Genomic DNA, 18657 nt, shown 5'->3' with positions numbered 1-18657 from the left:
CAGCCCAGAAGCGCCAGAGCTTCCGCCCCTCTGTCCCGAGCCGCCAGAGCTTCCGCCCCTCTGTCCCGAGCCGCCAGAGCTTCCGCCCCTCTGTCCCGAGCCGCCAGAGCTTCCGCCCCACTGTCCCGAGCCGCCAGAGCTTCCGCCCTTCTGTCCCGAGCCGCCACAGCTTCCGCCCCTCTGTCCCGAGCCGCCAGAGCTTCCGCCCCTCTGTCCCGAGCCGCCAGAGCTTCCGCCCCTCTGTCCCTAGCCGCCAGAGCTTCCGCCCCTCTGTCCCGAGCCGCCAGAGCTTCCGCCCCTCTGTCCCGAACCGCCAGAGCTTCCGCCCCTCTGTCCCTAGCCGCCAGAGCTTCCGCCCCTCTGTCCCGAACTGCCACAGCTTCCGCCCCTCTGTCCCGAGCTGCCCCTCTGTCCAGTGGGGTATTTAGAAGGGTCACCGTGGTTAGGAGGCCACGGACTATGGTGAAGTGGGGGCCACGTCCAGCACCAGAACCGCCACCGCGGACAGATGCCCACCCAGACCCTCCCCAATAGGTTCAGGTTTTGCGACCGGAGTCCGCACCTTGGGGGTACTGTCACACCATAGTTGTGACCATAGTTTGCTTTGTATGTTTCTATGTTTTGTTTGGTCAGGGTGTGATCTGAGTGGGCATTCTATGTTGTGTGTCTAGTTTGTCTGTTTCTGTGTTTGGCCTGATATGGTTCTCAATCAGAGGCAGGTGTTAGTCATTGTCTCTGATTGGGAACCATATTTAGGTAGCCTGTTTGGTGTTGGGGTTTGTGGGTGATTGTTCCTGTCTCTGTGTTTGCACCAGATAGGGCTGTTTTTGGTTTTTCACAATCCTTGGTTTTGTTAGTCTATTCAAGTATAGTTTCTTTATTAATTAAGAGGTTAACGGTACAGGTTCCCCAAGGGGTACCACCCCCCTCCGCTCAACAGTGGCGCACAGAATGCAAAAATATTCTTAGAAATATTTAACCTCCACACATTAACAAGTCCAATAGCTCAAATGAAAGATAAACACCTTGTTCATCTACCCAGCAAGTCAGATTTCTAAAATGTTTTACGGCGAAAACATAGCACATGTTTATGTCAAACCACCACCAAAGACACAGCTAATTTAAATAGCCATTTTGTCGAACAAAAGATGCAATTACAAACGCAGGATGAAAAGAAAAATAATTCACTAACCTTTTGAAAATCTTCATCAGATGACAGTAATAGGACATGTTACACAGTAAATGTATGTTTTTTTTTCAATAATATGCAATTTATATCCATAAATCTCTGTTTACAATGACGCCATCTTCAAAAAATGCTACTAAAATGTCCGGAGAAATTATGATAACTCCACCAGATAACGCCAGATAACAAGCAATACACATCATAAACGTTGACTAAATATACATGTTCTACATATAGTTAGAAAGATACACTCCTTCTTAATGCAATCGCATTGTCACATTTCTTTTTAACGTTACAGAAATCGGTAATTTTTCAATAATCTGATACGGCGCTCAGACATTAGCAATATTTCTCCGCTAAGTTGGAGTCAACAGAAACACAAAATTACCACATAAATATTCCCTTACCTTTGATGGTCTTCGATCAGAAGTAGTGGAAGGACTTACCAAATACTTACCAAAAATAGTGTTTGGTTTCAAGTCGTGTGTCTTTGGGTTATCAAACACGACAAATTCCGGCTGGAATGCAGCCAAAAATCGAGGGGTTGCGCATCAAAACTTAAAAATCACATATTATTTGTCGACTAAACTGGTCAAACTAAGTGCAGAATCAAGCTTTAGGATGTTCTAAACGTGCAAAACAATTCTCAACTCGAACAGACAAACTGACATCGTGTAGTGACTCCTGGAACACAGGGAACTCCAGGCGCGACGTGCGCATGAGAGTGCATGTATTTTCACGTGACACCAAGGTTTTTGTCCGCCAAAGGGTGAAAGATCGCGGGATTTTCACAATGAAACGCCCTATTGAAAGAAGACATCTCGCCGAAGACATAGAAACTGTTCCCAGATCCGTAGCTGGTTGGGAAGGGTGGGTGCGATGACGTCAAAGTTGGCCCAACTTTCCTGATGACAGAGAGAGTTTGGGAGAATGACTGCCCTGTGAGTTCTGCTTTACATACAGACATAATTTGAACGGTTTTAGAAGCTTTAGAGTGTTTTCTATTCAATAATAATTATTATATGCATATATTAGCATTTTTTTCTGTTTACAATGGGCACGCAATTCCTCCAAAGGTGGCAGTATTGTGCATAGCCTTAATAGGTTTTAACTATTCATGAAAATCGCAAATTAAATGAAATAAATATATTGTCTCACAAGCTTATTAGCCTTTTGTTAACAACACTGTCGTCTCAGATTTTCAAAAAATGCTTTTCAACCATAGCTACACAAGCATTTGTGTAAGAGTATTGATAGCCAGCATAGCATTAAACCTAGCATTCAGCAGGCAACATTTTCACAAAAACAAGAAAAGCATTCAAATAAAATAATTTACCTTTGAAGAATTTCAGATGTTTTCAATGAGGAGACTCTCAGTTAGATAGCAAATGTTCAGTTTTTCCAAAAATATTATTTGTGTAGGAGAAATCGCTCCGTTTTGTTCATCAAAAACCCCCGAAAATTCAGTCGTTACAACGCAAACTTTTTTCCAAATTAACTCCATAATATCGACAGAAACATGGCAAACATTGTTTTGAATCAATCCTCAAGGTGTTTTTTACATATCTATTCGATGATAAGTCACTCGTGGCAGTTTGGTTTCTCCTCTGTTCAAAATGGAAAAATGCATGCACCTGGAGATTACGCAATAGTTTCGACGGAGGACACCGAGCGCACACCTGGTAAATGTAGTCTCTTAAGGTCAATTTTCCAATGATATGCCTACAAATACGTTACAATGCTGCAAACACCTTGGGGAAACGACACAAAGTGTAGGTTCATTCCTTGCGCATTCACAGCCATATAAGGAGACATTGGAACACAGCGCCTCAAAAATCTGTCTCACTTCCTGTATGAAATGTCATCTTGGTTTCGCCTGTAGCATTAGTTTTGTGGCACTCACAGACAATATCCTTGCAGTTTTGGTAACGTCGGAGTGTTTTCTTTCCAAAGCTGTCAATTATATGCATAGTCGAGCATCTTTTTGTGAGAAAATATCTTGTTTAAAACGGGAACGTTTTTCATCCAAAAATGAAATACTGCCCCCAGATGTTCAAGAGGTTAACTCCAGCTTCACTGGATTGTGTTGGGTCAATATACAGCAAATGATGTGGAAATCGCATTACCTGGTTCCTCTCTAGGTTTCTTCCTAGGTTTTAGCCTTCCTCGGGAGTTTTTTCCTAACCACCGTGCTTCTACACCTGCATTGCTTGCCGCTCGGGGTTTTATGCTGGGTTTCTGTACAGCACTTAGAGATATCAGCTGTTGTACGAAGGGCTTTTATAAATAAAATTTGAATTGAATTGAATTATTGGAATCATACAACAGAAGCCATATGGCATTATGTTCTAAAGACCCACATGTTGGCTACAGTAAAACTATTTTAGTAGATCATTTACCAACACAGATGTTTACTGGGTGTTAACTTGTTGTTTACTTGTTTTTCTTCAAGTATGATGACCGATGGTTTTAAACTGGCTTCTCATCTGACACCTCAGATTAACTAGGTACAGTAGATAATGAATATTGATCTGTCTTATCCCTGAAAGTGCTGGAAATGTCAGCAAATCTTTATATGTAGGGTAAGTAATGACTGACCTTAGATCAGATATCCCTGGTCCCTTTACTGACCATAGATCAGATATCCCTGGTCCCATTATTTACCTTAGATCAGATATCCCTGGTCCCATTATTTACCTTAGATCAGATATCCCTGGTCCCATTATTTACCTTAGGTCAGATATCCCTGGTCCCATTATTTACCTTAGATCAGATATCCCTGGTCCCATTATTTACCTTAGATCAGATATCCCTGGTCCCATTATTTACCTTAGATCAGATTTCCCTGGTCCCATTACTGCAGTTCGAGAATTGGGGACTATACGGTTATATCTGCAGTTGTGTCAAAAGTTTTTGACATAGTCACTCCTACAGCAATGTTCCTAACTGAGACACTGGCAGATGTGGAGCATGTCAATCACCTTAAACAGAAATAGATGATCTCTGTGTGTGTGTGTGTGTGTGTTTATATCAGAACAGTGGCATTTCCAAGACTCGTGATAGGCGTGTGTGCGTGTGCGTGCATTATTGACGTCCCTGCGGTGATATCCGCTGGACAGACGGGTTATCTTCATGAAATATTGTGTGGATGAACGACGGGTGGGAGGGTGGTGGGTTGAACAAAGAAAACAATGTTTTAAAAAATCCATTAATGTGTTATTCTTGTGCAATTTATAAGCCTAGCTATAGGGCCTAAGTGCAGAGTGCCAAATACACGCCAACTGCCAAATGCCAAATGCTTTTGGGAACTTGGGAAGAAAAAGGTAACACCAATCCATGAAGGTAAAAAGGACAATGTTGGACTTTAATTGAATTAGAGAAAAAAATGTGAAATGGAGAGTTGAAAATAAAGAGTTGGGAGATCCAGGAAGGGTCAGAACAGTCTAATGTTTGAGAAAGAGTTGGTGAAGTTGTATGGGAGGTCCATCTTCTGACAATAACAGGCTCCTGAACAGCTTCTATCGCCAAGCCATAAGACTTCTAAATAGTTAACAAAATGGCTATCTGAGTTGACCCTTGTATTTTATTTATATTTTTACACTGTCTCCATGCAGACTCACAGGACTGTAAACACCAGTGGCGATCGGTGCCATTTATGACGAGGGAGGATAAGTATTTGTTTTATGAGCATGGGTTTATTTCTATTACAGCATATTGGATGACTGTCCTTCATATTCCATTCAACCAGCCCAATGTAACATCGAACGGTTTAGACTCCAACCTAGCCTATGAATGAATGTTTACAGCACAGGTCGAAAGAACAATTTTCATGGTCAAAGTGACAGACGGTGATGACACATTCAATACCGCCTCGCACACTCTTGCGAAGCCTCTAGCTGATCTAGGGTGTAATCATTAGTCCAGCAGTTGCAAACAAGAGTTTATATTAGACAAATTCAGGTATGTTTATCCCCATTTCGTTCTGTTTGCTTCCGTTTAAGAAACGTCTTCCAACTGAATCGAATGAATACACCCTTAATCACACACAAACACAGTTCACTTTCATAGCAGCCTCATACAAACGGCATGATCATGTTCTTCTCGCATCTATGCTCACCTCCTCTCACCTTTTCAGTTTACTTGTGGACTTCAGTGCACAACACATCAGCTGTCTCTGACTAGGTGAAAAAAACTATGATGTGAAGCCAAACCTTCACATCATAACCGTTAACTGCTACACACAGCCTTCATCGTTGTCACCATATTAGCAAACGTCATTGTTCACACAGCTACTAGAAGTAATGCATTAGTAAACCTGCTACAATCACTCAGTGCAGTGTACAGTCGGCAAGCAGTTTAGCAGTTAACCGGTGGGCCCCGTGGCAATAAATAAATTAAAACCGAAAGCTTACCTTGACTTGGAAGAGTTCCAGTGTTGGATAGCCTTAGCCAGCTAGCTAACATAGCATCCCACTCTGTTTGAGCCGTGTGTTTGAGTAGGATATATTAGCTAGCTGCATTCGCTAGCTAAGTAAGTGAAAAGAATACTACAGAATCTCTCTCTCTCTCTTTACCTTAATTTTTGAAGAAATTGATTAATTGTCTTTTTGAGTCAACTACTCACCACATGTTATGCACCACAGTGCTAGCTAACTGTAGCCTATGCTTTCAGTACTAGTTCATTCTCTGATCCTATGATTGGGTGGACAACATGTCCGTTCATGATGCAAGAGCTCTGATAGGTTGGAGGACGTTCTCCAGAAGTTATCATAACTACTGTGTAAATCTATGGAAAGGGGTGAGAACCATGAGCCTCCTAGGTTTTGTATTGAAGTCAATGTAGGCACAGGAGGACGTAAGCTAGCTGTCCTCCGGATACACCACGGTCCTACCCTACAGAGTTCTGCTGAGAATACTGTAGATCTTCATTGCAAAATAGTGTGTTTTAATCAATGATTTGCTTTTAAATGTGATATTTAGTATAGTTTTATCTAAAAAGGATAATTGATTATAACTTTTTTAATGTTTCACTTTCTACATTTTTCTGAAGCTCACAGAGGAGGATGGTCCTCCCCTTCCTCCTCTGAGGATCCTCCACTGCTACAAACGTAAACACGTACACACACACACACACACACACACACACACACACACACACACACACACACACACACAAATTCACTTCATTTGCTCACACCACATTTTTTTATAATTGTTATTTTTATTTCACCTTTATTTAACCAGGTAGGCAAGTTGAGAACATGTTCTCATTTACAATTGCGACCTGGCCAAGATAAAGCAAAGCAGTTCAAAACATACAACGACACAGAGTTACACATGAAGTAAAACAAACATACAGTCAATAATACAGTATAAACAAGTCTATATATGATGTGAGCAAATGAGGTGAGATAAGGGGGGTGAAGGCAAAAAAAAGGCCATGGTGGCAAAGTAAATACAATATAACAAGTAAAACACTGGAATGGTAGATTTGCAGTGGAAGAATGTGCAAGGTAGAGATAGAAATAATGGGGTGCAAAGGAGCAAAATAAATCAATCAATAAATGCAGTAGGGGGATAGGTAGTTTTTTGGGCTAAACTATAGATGGGCTAGGTACAGGTGCAGTAATCTGTGAGCTACTCTGACAGTTGGTGCTTAAAGCTAGTGAGGGAGATAAGTGTCATTGGCAGCAGAGAACTGGAAAGAGAGGGGGCCAAAGGAAGAATTGGTTTATATAACATGCACACACATGTATCGTTACTCTACACACACACACACACTCACCATATACACTGCTCCTACTCTGTTTATTATATATCCTAATACCTAGTCACCTTACCCCTATACATATCTACCTCTATCACTCCAGTATCCCTGTGCATTGTAAGTATGGTTACCCTTGTAAGTATAGTTACAGTATGGTTACCCTTGTAGATATCTACCTCCTTCACTCCAGTACATAAATTGTAAATATGGTACTGGAACTTACCCTTGTAGATATCTACCTCTATAAATATGATCCTGAACTAACCCTGTATATAGTATGGTTACCCTTGTAGATATCTACCTCTATAAATATGGTCCTGAACTAACCCTGTATATAGTATGGTTACCCTTGTAGATATCTACCTCTATAAATATGATCCTGAACTAACCATGTATATAGTATGGTTACCCTTGTAGATATCTACCTCTATAAATATGGTCCTGAACTAACCCTGTATATAGTATGGTTACCCTTGTAGATATCTACCTCTATAAATATGATCCTGAACTAACCCTGTATATAGTATGGTTACCCTTGTAGATATCTACCTCTATAAATATGATCCTGAACTAACCCTGTATATAGTATGGTTACCCTTGTAGATATCTACCTCTATAAATATGATCCTGAACTAACCCTGTATATAGTATGGTTACCCTTGTAGATATCTACCTCTATAAATATGATCCTGAACTAACCCTGTATATAGTATGGTTACCCTTGTAGATATCTACCTCTATAAATATGATCCTGAACTAACCCTGTATATAGTATGGTTACCCTTGTAGATATCTACCTCTATAAATATGATCCTGAACTAACCCTGTATATAGTATGGTTACCCTTGTAGATATCTACCTCTATAAATATGGTCCTGAACTAACCCTGTATATAGTATGGTTACCCTTGTAGATATCTACCTCTATAAATATGATCCTGAACTAACCCTGTATATAGTATGGTTACCCTTGTAGATATCTACCTCTATAAATATGATCCTGAACTAACCCTGTATATAGTATGGTTACCCTTGTAGATATCTACCTCTATAAATATGATCCTGAACTAACCCTGTATATAGTATGGTTACCCTTGTAGATATCTACCTCTATAAATATGATCCTGAACTAACCCTGTATATAGTATGGTTACCCTTGTAGATATCTACCTCTATAAATATGGTCCTGAACTAACCCTGTATATAGTATGGTTACCCTTGTAGATATCTACCTCTATAAATATGATCCTGAACTAACCCTGTATATAGTATGGTTACCCTTGTAGATATCTACCTCTATAAATATGATCCTGAACTAACCCTGTATATAGTATGGTTACCCTTGTAGATATCTACCTCTATAAATATGATCCTGAACTAACCCTGTATATAGTATGGTTACCCTTGTAGATATCTACCTCTATAAATATGATCCTGAACTAACCCTGTATATAGTATGGTTACCCTTGTAGATATCTACCTCTATAAATATGATCCTGAACTAACCCTGTATATAGTATGGTTACCCTTGTAGATATCTACCTCTATAAATATGGTCCTGAACTAACCCTGTATATAGTATGGTTACCCTTGTAGATATCTACCTCTATAAATATGATCCTGAACTAACCCTGTATATAGTATGGTTACCCTTGTAGATATCTACCTCTATAAATATGATCCTGAACTAACCCTGTATATAGTATGGTTACCCTTGTAGATATCTACCTCTATAAATATGATCCTGAACTAACCCTGTATATAGTATGGTTACCCTTGTAGATATCTACCTCTATAAATATGATCCTGAACTAACCCTGTATATAGTATGGTTACCCTTGTAGATATCTACCTCTATAAATATGATCCTGAACTAACCCTGTATATAGTATGGTTACCCTTGTAGATATCTACCTCAATCACTCCAGTACATTGTAAACACAGGACTGGGACTGACCCTGTACATAGTATGATTACTTCTCGTGTTATTTCCTATTTTTGTATCTTATGTTTTTGTTCTTATGTTATTTTTGGTACGACAGTACATTGATATTGATTACTGCAATGTTGGATATAGAGCTTGTGAACATGATATTAAATCAAATTTGACAGTCACTTTTTTTATTTAACCCTTATTTTGCAAGGTAAGTTGACTGAGAACACATTCTCATTAACAGCAACGACCTGGGGAATAGTTACAGGGGAGAGGAGGGGGATGAATGACGAAGCTGGGGATGATTAGGTGGCCGTGATGGTGTGAAGGTTAGATTGAGGTTTAACACTCTTTAACTCCCTTATTCATACAATAAGTGCCATTGGATCTTCAGCAAAGACCGGGAGAAAATGCAATTAATTATTTTAAAATTACATCAGTTTGACCGATTTTCAGGAAATGAATAGCTGTTAAAATAACCCAACTTGCTTTTGAAAAGATTTCAGTTCGAATTAGATGTATATTTTATGTGGATGAAATAGGAAAGTAAAGTAGTCAATTGTACAACTGAATACCTTCAAATACTATTAGCTTTAATGATACTGATAAAGATAGCACCTTTACAGACGGCCCCTAAATGTGATTGAAATACTGTCAGCTTTAATGATACTGATAAAGATAGCACCTTTACAGACGCCCCCTAAATGTGATTGAAATACTATCAGCTTTAATGATACTGATAAAGATAGCACCTTTACAGACGCCCCCTAAATGTGATTGAAATACTATCAGCTTTAATGATACTGGTAAAAGATAGCACCTTTACAGACGGCCCCTAAATGTGATTGAAATACTACCAGCTTTAATGATACTGATAAAGCTAGCACCTTTACAGACGGTCCATAACCGCAACATTCATTTCTTGCAGTAAATGTATAGACCAAATGTACATTTTGACTCGGGAACAGGAATGGATCAGCATCTTGAGAAAAGCAGAGATGAAAGAGTAAACTTTACCGATATCAACTAGATTGAAGCATTCAATCAATTTATTACATTATTCTGCTGAGCAAGGGTGGGGGGTGGGCAGCAGGTAGCCTGGCGGCTAGAGGGTTGGGCCAGCAACCAAAAGGTTGCTAGATCAAATCCCCGAGCTAACAAGGAACAAAATCTGTCATTCTGCCCCCTGAACAAGGCAGTTAACCCGTTGTTCCTAGGCCGTCATTGTAAATAAGAATTTGTTATTTTAACTGACTTGCCTAGTTGGATAAATAAAAATATGGGGGTTTATTTAGTCTTTTAGGGCAACAAGTAATGACAGAAGAGAAGCTGTATGTGCTGTATCCAATTATAGATGAACAAAATAGCCAATAAAAGAAGAAGAAGCTAGAAGCAAAAAACATAGGCGTATGTAAAAAGGCCTGTCAGAAAATAGTTCCGTCATCTCTGACTGGACATTACATGTTCTATATTTCCGGGTTAGGGTCATTTGCAGGTCTCACATTTTCACTTTATCACTTAATGTCAGACGGTTGCGGATGTGTCGTTCGCTATTGCGGGCGGGTACGGGTGAACAAACAGCTGACCCGTGCAGTGTGCGTGTGTCTACTTTTATATTAGAGCAGTGGAAGAATGGTGCCGGAGGAGATGGCTGCCATTTTTGTTGCGATATTTGTCACTTATTTTGTACATAATGTTTCTTGCCGCTGTGTCTAATGACCGAAAAGAGCTTCTCGATATAAGGACAGCGATTACTCACCTCTACTGGATGAAGATTTTTTTCTTTAAGGAGTCAGACTCAAAGAGTGTCAACATAGAGAGTGTCAACATAGAGAGTGTCAACATAGAGAGTGACATCATCGAGAGTGTCAACATAGAGAGTGTCAACATAGAGAGTGTCAACATAGAGAGTGTCAACATAGAGAGTGTCAACATAGAGAGTGTCAACATAGAGAGTGTCAACATAGAGAGTGTCAACATAGAGAGTGTCAACATAGAGAGTGACATCATCGAGAGTGACATCATAGAGTGTCAACATAGAGAGTGACATCATAGAGAGTGACATCATAGAGAGTGTCAACATAGAGTGTCAACATAGAGAGTGTCACCACAGAGAGTGTCACCATAGAGAGTGTCACCACATAGAGTGTCGCCACAGAGAGTGTCACTATAGTGTCACCATAGAGGGTGTTACCACAGAGAGTGTCACCACATAGAGTGTCACCATAGAGAGTGTCACCATAGAGAGTGTCACTATAGTGTCACCATAGAGAGTGTCACCATAGAGAGTGTCGCCACAGAGAGTGTCACTATAGTGTCACCATAGAGAGTGTCACCATAGAGAGTGTCGCCACAGAGAGTGTCACTATAGTGTCACCATAGAGAGTGTTACCACAGAGAGTGTCACCACATAGAGTGTCACCATAGAGAGTGTCACCACAGAGAGGTGTCACTATAGTGTCACCATAGAGAGTGTCACCATAGAGAGTGTCACTATAGTGTCACCATAGAGAGTGTCACCATAGAGAGTGTCACCATAGAGAGTGTCGCCACAGAGAGTGTCACTATAGTGTCACCATAGAGAGTGTTACCACAGAGAGTGTCACTATATTGTCACCATAGAGAGTGTCACCATAGAGAGTGTCGCCACAGAGAGTGTCACTATAGTGTCACCACAGAGAGTGTCACCATAGAGAGTGTCACCATAGAGAGTGTCACCATAGAGAGTGTCGCCACAGAGAGTGTCACTATAGTGTCACCACAGAGAGTGTCACCATAGAGAGTGTCACTATAGTGTCACCACAGAGAGTGTCACCATAGAGAGTGTCACTATATTGTCACCACAGAGAGTGTCACCATAGAGAGTGTCACTATAGTGTCACCATAGAGAGTGTCACCATAGAGAGTGTCACTATATTGTCACCATAGAGAGTGTCACCATAGAGAGTGTCACTATAGTGTCACCATAGAGAGTGTCTATTTGCTCACAGTAGATGACTCATAGGAGGCCTCTGAACCTTCGAGGAGACATCCAGCTTCGAGTCGACACTATTCTGCATATATCTCCTCATTTTTAAAGGTGTCAGAATGTAGGCCAGACAGGTTCAGTACTCTGTGGCTGAGTCTCTAAACCCCAGCACTACATAGGGTGGCACTTTCGAACAATGCACTTACGGCTCTGGTCAAACATAGTGCACTGCACGTCTAGGGAATAGGTTGCTATTTGGGATGCACACCCGTTACAAAATATTCCAGACTATTAAATAGTTTTAAATGGTGAACAAAGGAGCTATAATAATATCTTCATACTTATTCATTGTGATTAAACTATGGACATCTTGCTCAGGTCTAACTCTCAGAGGTGACATCACTTCAAAAAGATGTGTTGAATCATTTAAAATGTAGCAACGTAGCAGCCTTTCATCCTGTTCTATTTCATACAGTGTTCCATGTCAATGACTGATTTAGTGACGAACTTTCCCTCCTGGTTAGAAATAGTAATAAATTGAATCCATCCAGTGACCACCTCGATGTATGACTGTTTCACACACTAGCTACAACAGTGGAATGTGTCGAAAAACACTAGCGACCTCGGCACTCTGAACTAAATCGCCTGCGACCGAGTCTTGTCACACGAGTTGATGTTGAGGTTATCTCTTGTGGACAGATGTTATCAGTAAAGGGTAGTCACAGCTGTCGACAGACTGTGGGACGCGGCAACTAACGAGGAACTTTGATATTGCACGCTGATTTTTCGTCACTGATAATTTGGACAAATCACAATTTTGCAGGTTGATCACATCTTTCGAGGGGATATTTGGTCCGAAACTGGCTGAAAAATACATTTTAGAGGTGAAGACTTGACTAGCCTGAAACTGTCTGGAAGTTTCCTTTTAGAGGTGAAGACTTGACTAGCCTGATACTGTCTGGAAGTTTCCTTTTAGAGGTGGAGACTTGGCTAGCCTGAAACTGTCTGGAAGTTTCCTTTTAGAGGTGGAGACTTGGCTAGCCTGAAACTGCCTGGAAGATTCATTTTAGAGGTGGAGACTTGACTAGCCTGATACTGTCTGGAAGTTTCCTTTTAGAGGTGGAGACTTGGCTAGCCTGAAACTGTCTGGAAGTCTCCTTTTAGAGGTGGAGACTTGGCTAGCCTGAAACTGCCTGGAAGATTCCTTTTAGAGGTGGAGACTTGACTAGCCTGATACTGTCTGGAAGTTTCCTTTTAGAGGTGGAGACTTGGCTAGCCTGAAACTGTCTGGAAGTCTCCTTTTAGAGGTGGAGACTTGGCTAGCCTGAAACTGCCTGGAAGATTCCTTTTAGAGGTGGAGACTTGGCTAGCCTGAAACTGCCTGGAAGTCTCCTTTTAGAGGTGGAGACTTGACTAGCCTGAAACTGTCTGGAAGTTTCCTTTTAGAGGTGAAGACTTGACTAGCCTGATACTGTCTGGAAGTTTCCTTTTAGAGGTGGAGACTTGGCTAGCCTGATACTGTCTGGAAGTCTCCTTTTAGAGGTGGAGACTTGGCTAGCCTGATACTGTCTGGAAGTCTCCTTTTAGAGGTGGAGACTTGGCTAGCCTGATACTGTCTGGAAGTTTCCTTTTAGAGGTGGAGACTTGGCTAGCCTGAAACTGTCTGGAAGTCTCCTTTTAGAGGTGGAGACTTGACTAGCCTGATACTGTCTGGAAGTTTCCTTTTAGAGGTGAAGACTTGACTAGCCTGATACTGTCTGGAAGTCTCCTTTTAGAGGTGGAGACTTGACTAGCCTGAAACTGCCTGGAAGATTCCTTTTAGAGGTGGAGACTTGGCTAGCCTGAAACTGCCTGGAAGTCTCCTTTTAGAGGTGGAGACTTGACTAGCCTGAAACTGCCTGGAAGTCTCCTTTAAGAGGTGAAGACTTGGTTAGCCTGATACTGCCTGGAAGTCTCCTTTTAGAGGTGGAGACTTGACTAGCCTGAAACTGCCTGGAAGATTCCTTTTAGAGGTGGAGACTTGGCTAGCCTGAAACTGCCTGGAAGTCTCCTTTTAGAGGTGGAGACTTGACTAGCCTGAAACTGCCTGGAAGTCTCCTTTAAGAGGTGAAGACTTGGCTAGCCTGATACTGTCTGTAAGTTTCCTTTTAGAGGTGAAGACTTGGCTAGCCTGATACTGTCTGGATGTTTCCATTTTGAAGAGCAGAAAAATTGGCTAATCTTGTTAGTACATTTTCTAACACGTCTTCCCCCCCGGGACTTAATCGAGAATCTGAAGCAATTTCATTGAATTTCAGGTGTCCGAGATTAATCTTAAGGCTATCACTAGAGACTTAACACTAGTAAAGCTGTTTAGAGTTTTCCAATCTTCTATAACATAGTAAGTATCTAATGTTGCAATCACCTGCATATGGAGGTGATTTCACAATATGGTAAGATTGAGATCTGTGTTAGATTGTCTGATGTTCCCACTAATGTTGATAGTTTATTTTCTGAGCTCCTCTCCATAATGAGCTTAGCATGAAGGAGATGGAGCCGATCGGATGGAGAGAGTGAGTGGGAAGAATGTAGGGATGAATGGATGTAGGGTGGGACGTGATATAAGAGAGAGAGAGAGAGAGATGTGAGAGTGAGAGATGTGAGAGAGAGAGAGAGAGAGAGAGAGAGATGTGTGAGAGAGAGCTGTGAGAGAGAGAGAGAGAGAGAGAGAGAGAGAAGTGTGAGAGAGTGAGTGAGAGAGAGAGAGAGATGTGTGTGTGAGAGAGAGAGAGAGAGAGAGAGAGAGAGAGAGAGAGAGAGAGAGAGAGAGAGAGAGAGAGAGAGAGAGAGAGAGAGAGAGAGAGAGAGAGAGAGAGAGAGAGAAGAGAGAGAGAGAGAGAGAGAGAAGTGTGAGAGAGAGAGAAGTGTGAGAGAGAGAGAGAGAGAGAGAGAGAGAGAGAGATGTGTGTGTGAGAGAGAGAGAGAGAGAGAGAAAGAGAGAGAGAGAGAGAGAGAGAGAGAGAGAGAGAGAGAGAGAGAGAGAGAGAGAGAGAGAGAGAGATGGATGTGGAGAACAGAGGAAAATAAGTCTGTTTTTCTCTCTATCTGCATGAGGATGGCTATCAGTCGGTAGATTAGGTTATTCTGAGTTTGTCTTTTGTTGTGGTGCTGGAATGCCTGACCTTGTCCCGTCAGCCATCCTGCCGAATGTGTCAGAGGAAAGTTTGAAGGATATTTTTCATTCCCCTAGTCCCCAAGTGACAGTCAGTCAGCCAGACTCCAGGTAACAGTCAGTCAGACGGTTTTCACAGTGGTGACAGTCAAAGCTGGAGAGGGACAGTTATCTGTGGGTTTGTTAGGGAAAATACTAGTCGTGAGTGTTTTTTTTTAACACAAGAGTCGTGAGTCATGCTTTACTTGAAGAAAATCTGTCGGTCCACGGATATGTCTAGGCCCTAGTTAACTTTAACGGTTAAAGTCTAACACACCAGTAGGGATTCGCCTGCAGACAGTACATAGCACCTCTGTGTGTGTCGGCAGTCAATCTCTTTTGTGTCCAAACAGAAAAAGACCTTGGAAGTTGTTGGCCACTCAGCCTTGTTAAAACACTTCAAAGCAGAAGTGTACACAGTTTAGCAGATGCTCGAGCGGCTGCAGCGAAATGCTTATGTTACTAGCTCCTAACGATGCAGTAAAATGTCAAACGATTCAAATGTAAGGAGTAGAAAAAATACACAAAAAAAACAAAACAAGAAATCAAAGAATGGCGGAATGAATCTTATTTACTTTATTATTTTTTATTTCACCTTTATTTAACCAGGTAGTTCTCATTTACAACTGCGACCTGGCCAAGATAAAGCATAGCAGTGTGAACAGACAACACAGGGTTAGACATGGAGTAAACAATTAACACGTCAATAACACAGTAGAAAATAAAAAAAAAGTTATTTTTTTTTTAGAGTCTATATACATTGTGTGCAAAATGCATGAGGAGGTAGACGAATAATTACCATTTAGCAGATTATGATGAACATTCAATAGATCCAGAATGTATGTTTTCATCACCACTTTATGGAATCGAAATATGAGGACAGAGCACTTAATAAGAACTTAAAAGTAAACAGTAATAAAAGTAACTCCCATTACCATTGGGTCCATTGGGTATTGAAGTCACCAGCATAAAAATATCCCGAGGTAATCGGGAATATTTACAGAAAAATTGTACATTAAGTCAGGAAAATGTATTTATTTGTAAAGTGTTTGTGAAGTGTTTATTTGTAAAGTATTTGCCAGTTAGCCAGTTAGGTAAAACTCTATGCATGAAGTTTACAGTGACAATAGAGTCATCATTTTGACGAACTAACCAAACAAAACAAAACAAAACGAAACGATACCCTCCATATGTGTTTAACTGTGCTCCAGATTGAGGACATGCAGTGGGCTAACAGAGAGACATAGATACACTTGCTTTGTTTTTTAACAACTCCTTTTCATTGTTATACTCCTGTGTTTGTATGTGTCTTGTATGTTGTAATGAGGTACATGCCCCTCCCCTCCCCTGTCCTCTAAGCCATCTCCCTCCGTCGTGTGTTCCAGATTGAGGACATGCAGTGGCCTAACGGACAGACAGAGATTCCCAGCTCTGTGTGTAGTCTGCCCTGCAGGACAGGAGAGAGGAAGAAGGCAGTGAAAGGCATGCCCTGCTGCTGGCACTGTGAGCCCTGTGATGGCTACCAGTATCAATATGATGCAACGTCTTGCAAGCTGTGCTCCTACAACATGAGGCCCAACCCCAACAGGTGACAGTCAGGAACACTATAAAAAAATAAAGTCAAGGGTTGCAAAATTCCTGAAACTTTCCCAACATTTCCATGTTTTCGGGATTTGGGGATTTCTGGATTTCTGGAAAATTCAGGAATATTGTAAAGTCATTAGGAATTTTGCAACCCTAAATTAGTCTGTGACATGTTTGTGTCTTCCTTGATAATATGATGTTTTACAGTGCAGTACAGCACTGCTTTTCTTCTGGTCGTCTGTATGTGTTTTTTGAGAATTGTCAAATAAACTTACATAAAGCTGAGTTTTCCCCCTACCACATCTCTCTCCCTGTGGCGCTGTACTGGAACAGCTGCCATGCTGGGTGCAGGCCTCATTGCTTTGTTGCTCGTGAATTCATGGTTCAGAAATCTGCAACGTGTGGACAAATTGGTTGTTTTATTGAAAGCTATTTAAAAAAAAAATCAAAAGTACTGTACTATCGGGTTTGAGTCAGGACATGTGTACACATGCTCAGTTGTTACCCATCTCACCTGATGTGTCATTCGGTTGCATAAAAGAATGACGTAAAATTGTCTCAAATGTTTTAGGTATAAAAGTACACATTTCCTCACTGAAAACCAATAGTACGCCATACGCTTTCAATAAAATGACACATTTGTCCATGCTTTGTGGATTTCTGAATTCTGAACAGGCAACATAGTAGTGAGGCATCCAGCAATGTCACGAGTCCAACGACCCGTTTTTGCAGCTGTTTAAGTACAGCACTACAAGGAGAGAGATGGGGAGAGGGCAAACTCCACTGAACTAGTTTCAATGTATGGAATCACTTGAGATTTTCTGGATGTTGGGTAAACTTCACTTTTAATCAATCAATCAATGAATTATCTAATCAACAGGACTGCATGCCAGCCCATCCCCATCGTGAAGCTGGAGTGGCACTCCCCCTGGGCAGTGATACCCGTCTTCCTCGCCATGCTGGGCATCATTGCCACCATCTTCGTCATGGCAACCTTTGTCCGCCACAATGACACGCCCATCGTGCGCGCGTCGGGCCGCGAGCTGAGCTACGTCCTTCTCACCGGGATCTTCCTCTGTTACATCATCACCTTCCTCATGATCGCCAAGCCCGACGTCGCCGTCTGTTCGTTCCGACGGATCTTCCTAGGTCTCGGTATGTGTATTAGCTACGCGGCCCTCCTCACCAAGACAAACCGTATCTACCGCATCTTCGAAGAGGGTAAGAAGTCGGTGACTGCACCCAGGCTGATCAGCCCGACCTCCCAGCTGGCTATAACCACTTGCCTGATCGCCATTCAGCTCCTGGGGGTGTTTATCTGGTTCGGGGTGGACCCCCCCAACACCATCATCGACTATGACGAACAGAAAACCGTCAACCCCGACCAGGCCAGAGGAGTCCTGAAATGTGACATCACGGACCTGCAGATTATATGCTCGTTGGGTTACAGCATCCTACTCATGGTCACGTGTACGGTGTACGCCATCAAGACGCGGGGCGTCCCGGAGAACTTCAACGAGGCTAAACCCATTGGATTCACAATGTATACCACCTGTATCGTCTGGCTAGCCTTCATTCCCATCTTCTTTGGGACAGCTCAGTCTGCAGAAAAGGTAAAGGTGATTTTTATGCTGTTTCTTATTGTTATATTTTTGACATTTCATCGTCATCGTCATTGTTCGGCTGGACAGTCAGCTACAAGCATTTCTCCAGTAGCTGTGGTTCCAGCCATTTGTCTACATCCCACATCATCATGTTGTATCACAATATCAAGTGGACTCCATCAACCCCTTGGGCTTGGGATCCCGACTGGCGCAGCGGTCTAAGGCACTGCACCTCAGTGCTAGAGGTGTCACTACAGACCCTGGTTCAGAGGTCACTGCATCTCAGTGATAGAGGTGTCACTACAGACCCTGGTTCAGAGGTCACTGCATCTCAGTGCTAGAGGTGTCACTACAAACACCTTGGAAATGGAAAAATACTACTCCTGAGGATCCCCAAATAGATTGTGCATGTATATAGGTGACAGA

The 18657-nt window shown here is 41.8% G+C and overlaps 1 protein-coding gene across 2 annotated transcripts in view; it reads left to right on the top strand.

Annotated features, from left to right (window-relative positions):
* LOC118400637 (metabotropic glutamate receptor 7) overlaps window positions 1–18657 on the top strand; it is a 512169-nt gene that overhangs the window by 415331 nt on the left and 78181 nt on the right. For both annotated transcript variants that reach the window (XM_052474151.1, XM_052474153.1), the window contains exons 8-9: window positions 16429–16631; window positions 17508–18240. In XM_052474151.1, coding sequence (XP_052330111.1) covers window positions 16429–16631; window positions 17508–18240 — 936 coding nt within the window. The remainder of the gene's footprint in view (window positions 1–16428; window positions 16632–17507; window positions 18241–18657) is intronic.

Source organism: Oncorhynchus keta, chromosome 21, assembly GCF_023373465.1.
Source record: "Oncorhynchus keta strain PuntledgeMale-10-30-2019 chromosome 21, Oket_V2, whole genome shotgun sequence".
NCBI classification, from domain to species: domain Eukaryota; kingdom Metazoa; phylum Chordata; class Actinopteri; order Salmoniformes; family Salmonidae; genus Oncorhynchus; species Oncorhynchus keta.
The sequence above is the reverse complement of the archived record's forward strand: the minus strand, read 5'-3'. Positions and strand labels throughout refer to the sequence as shown.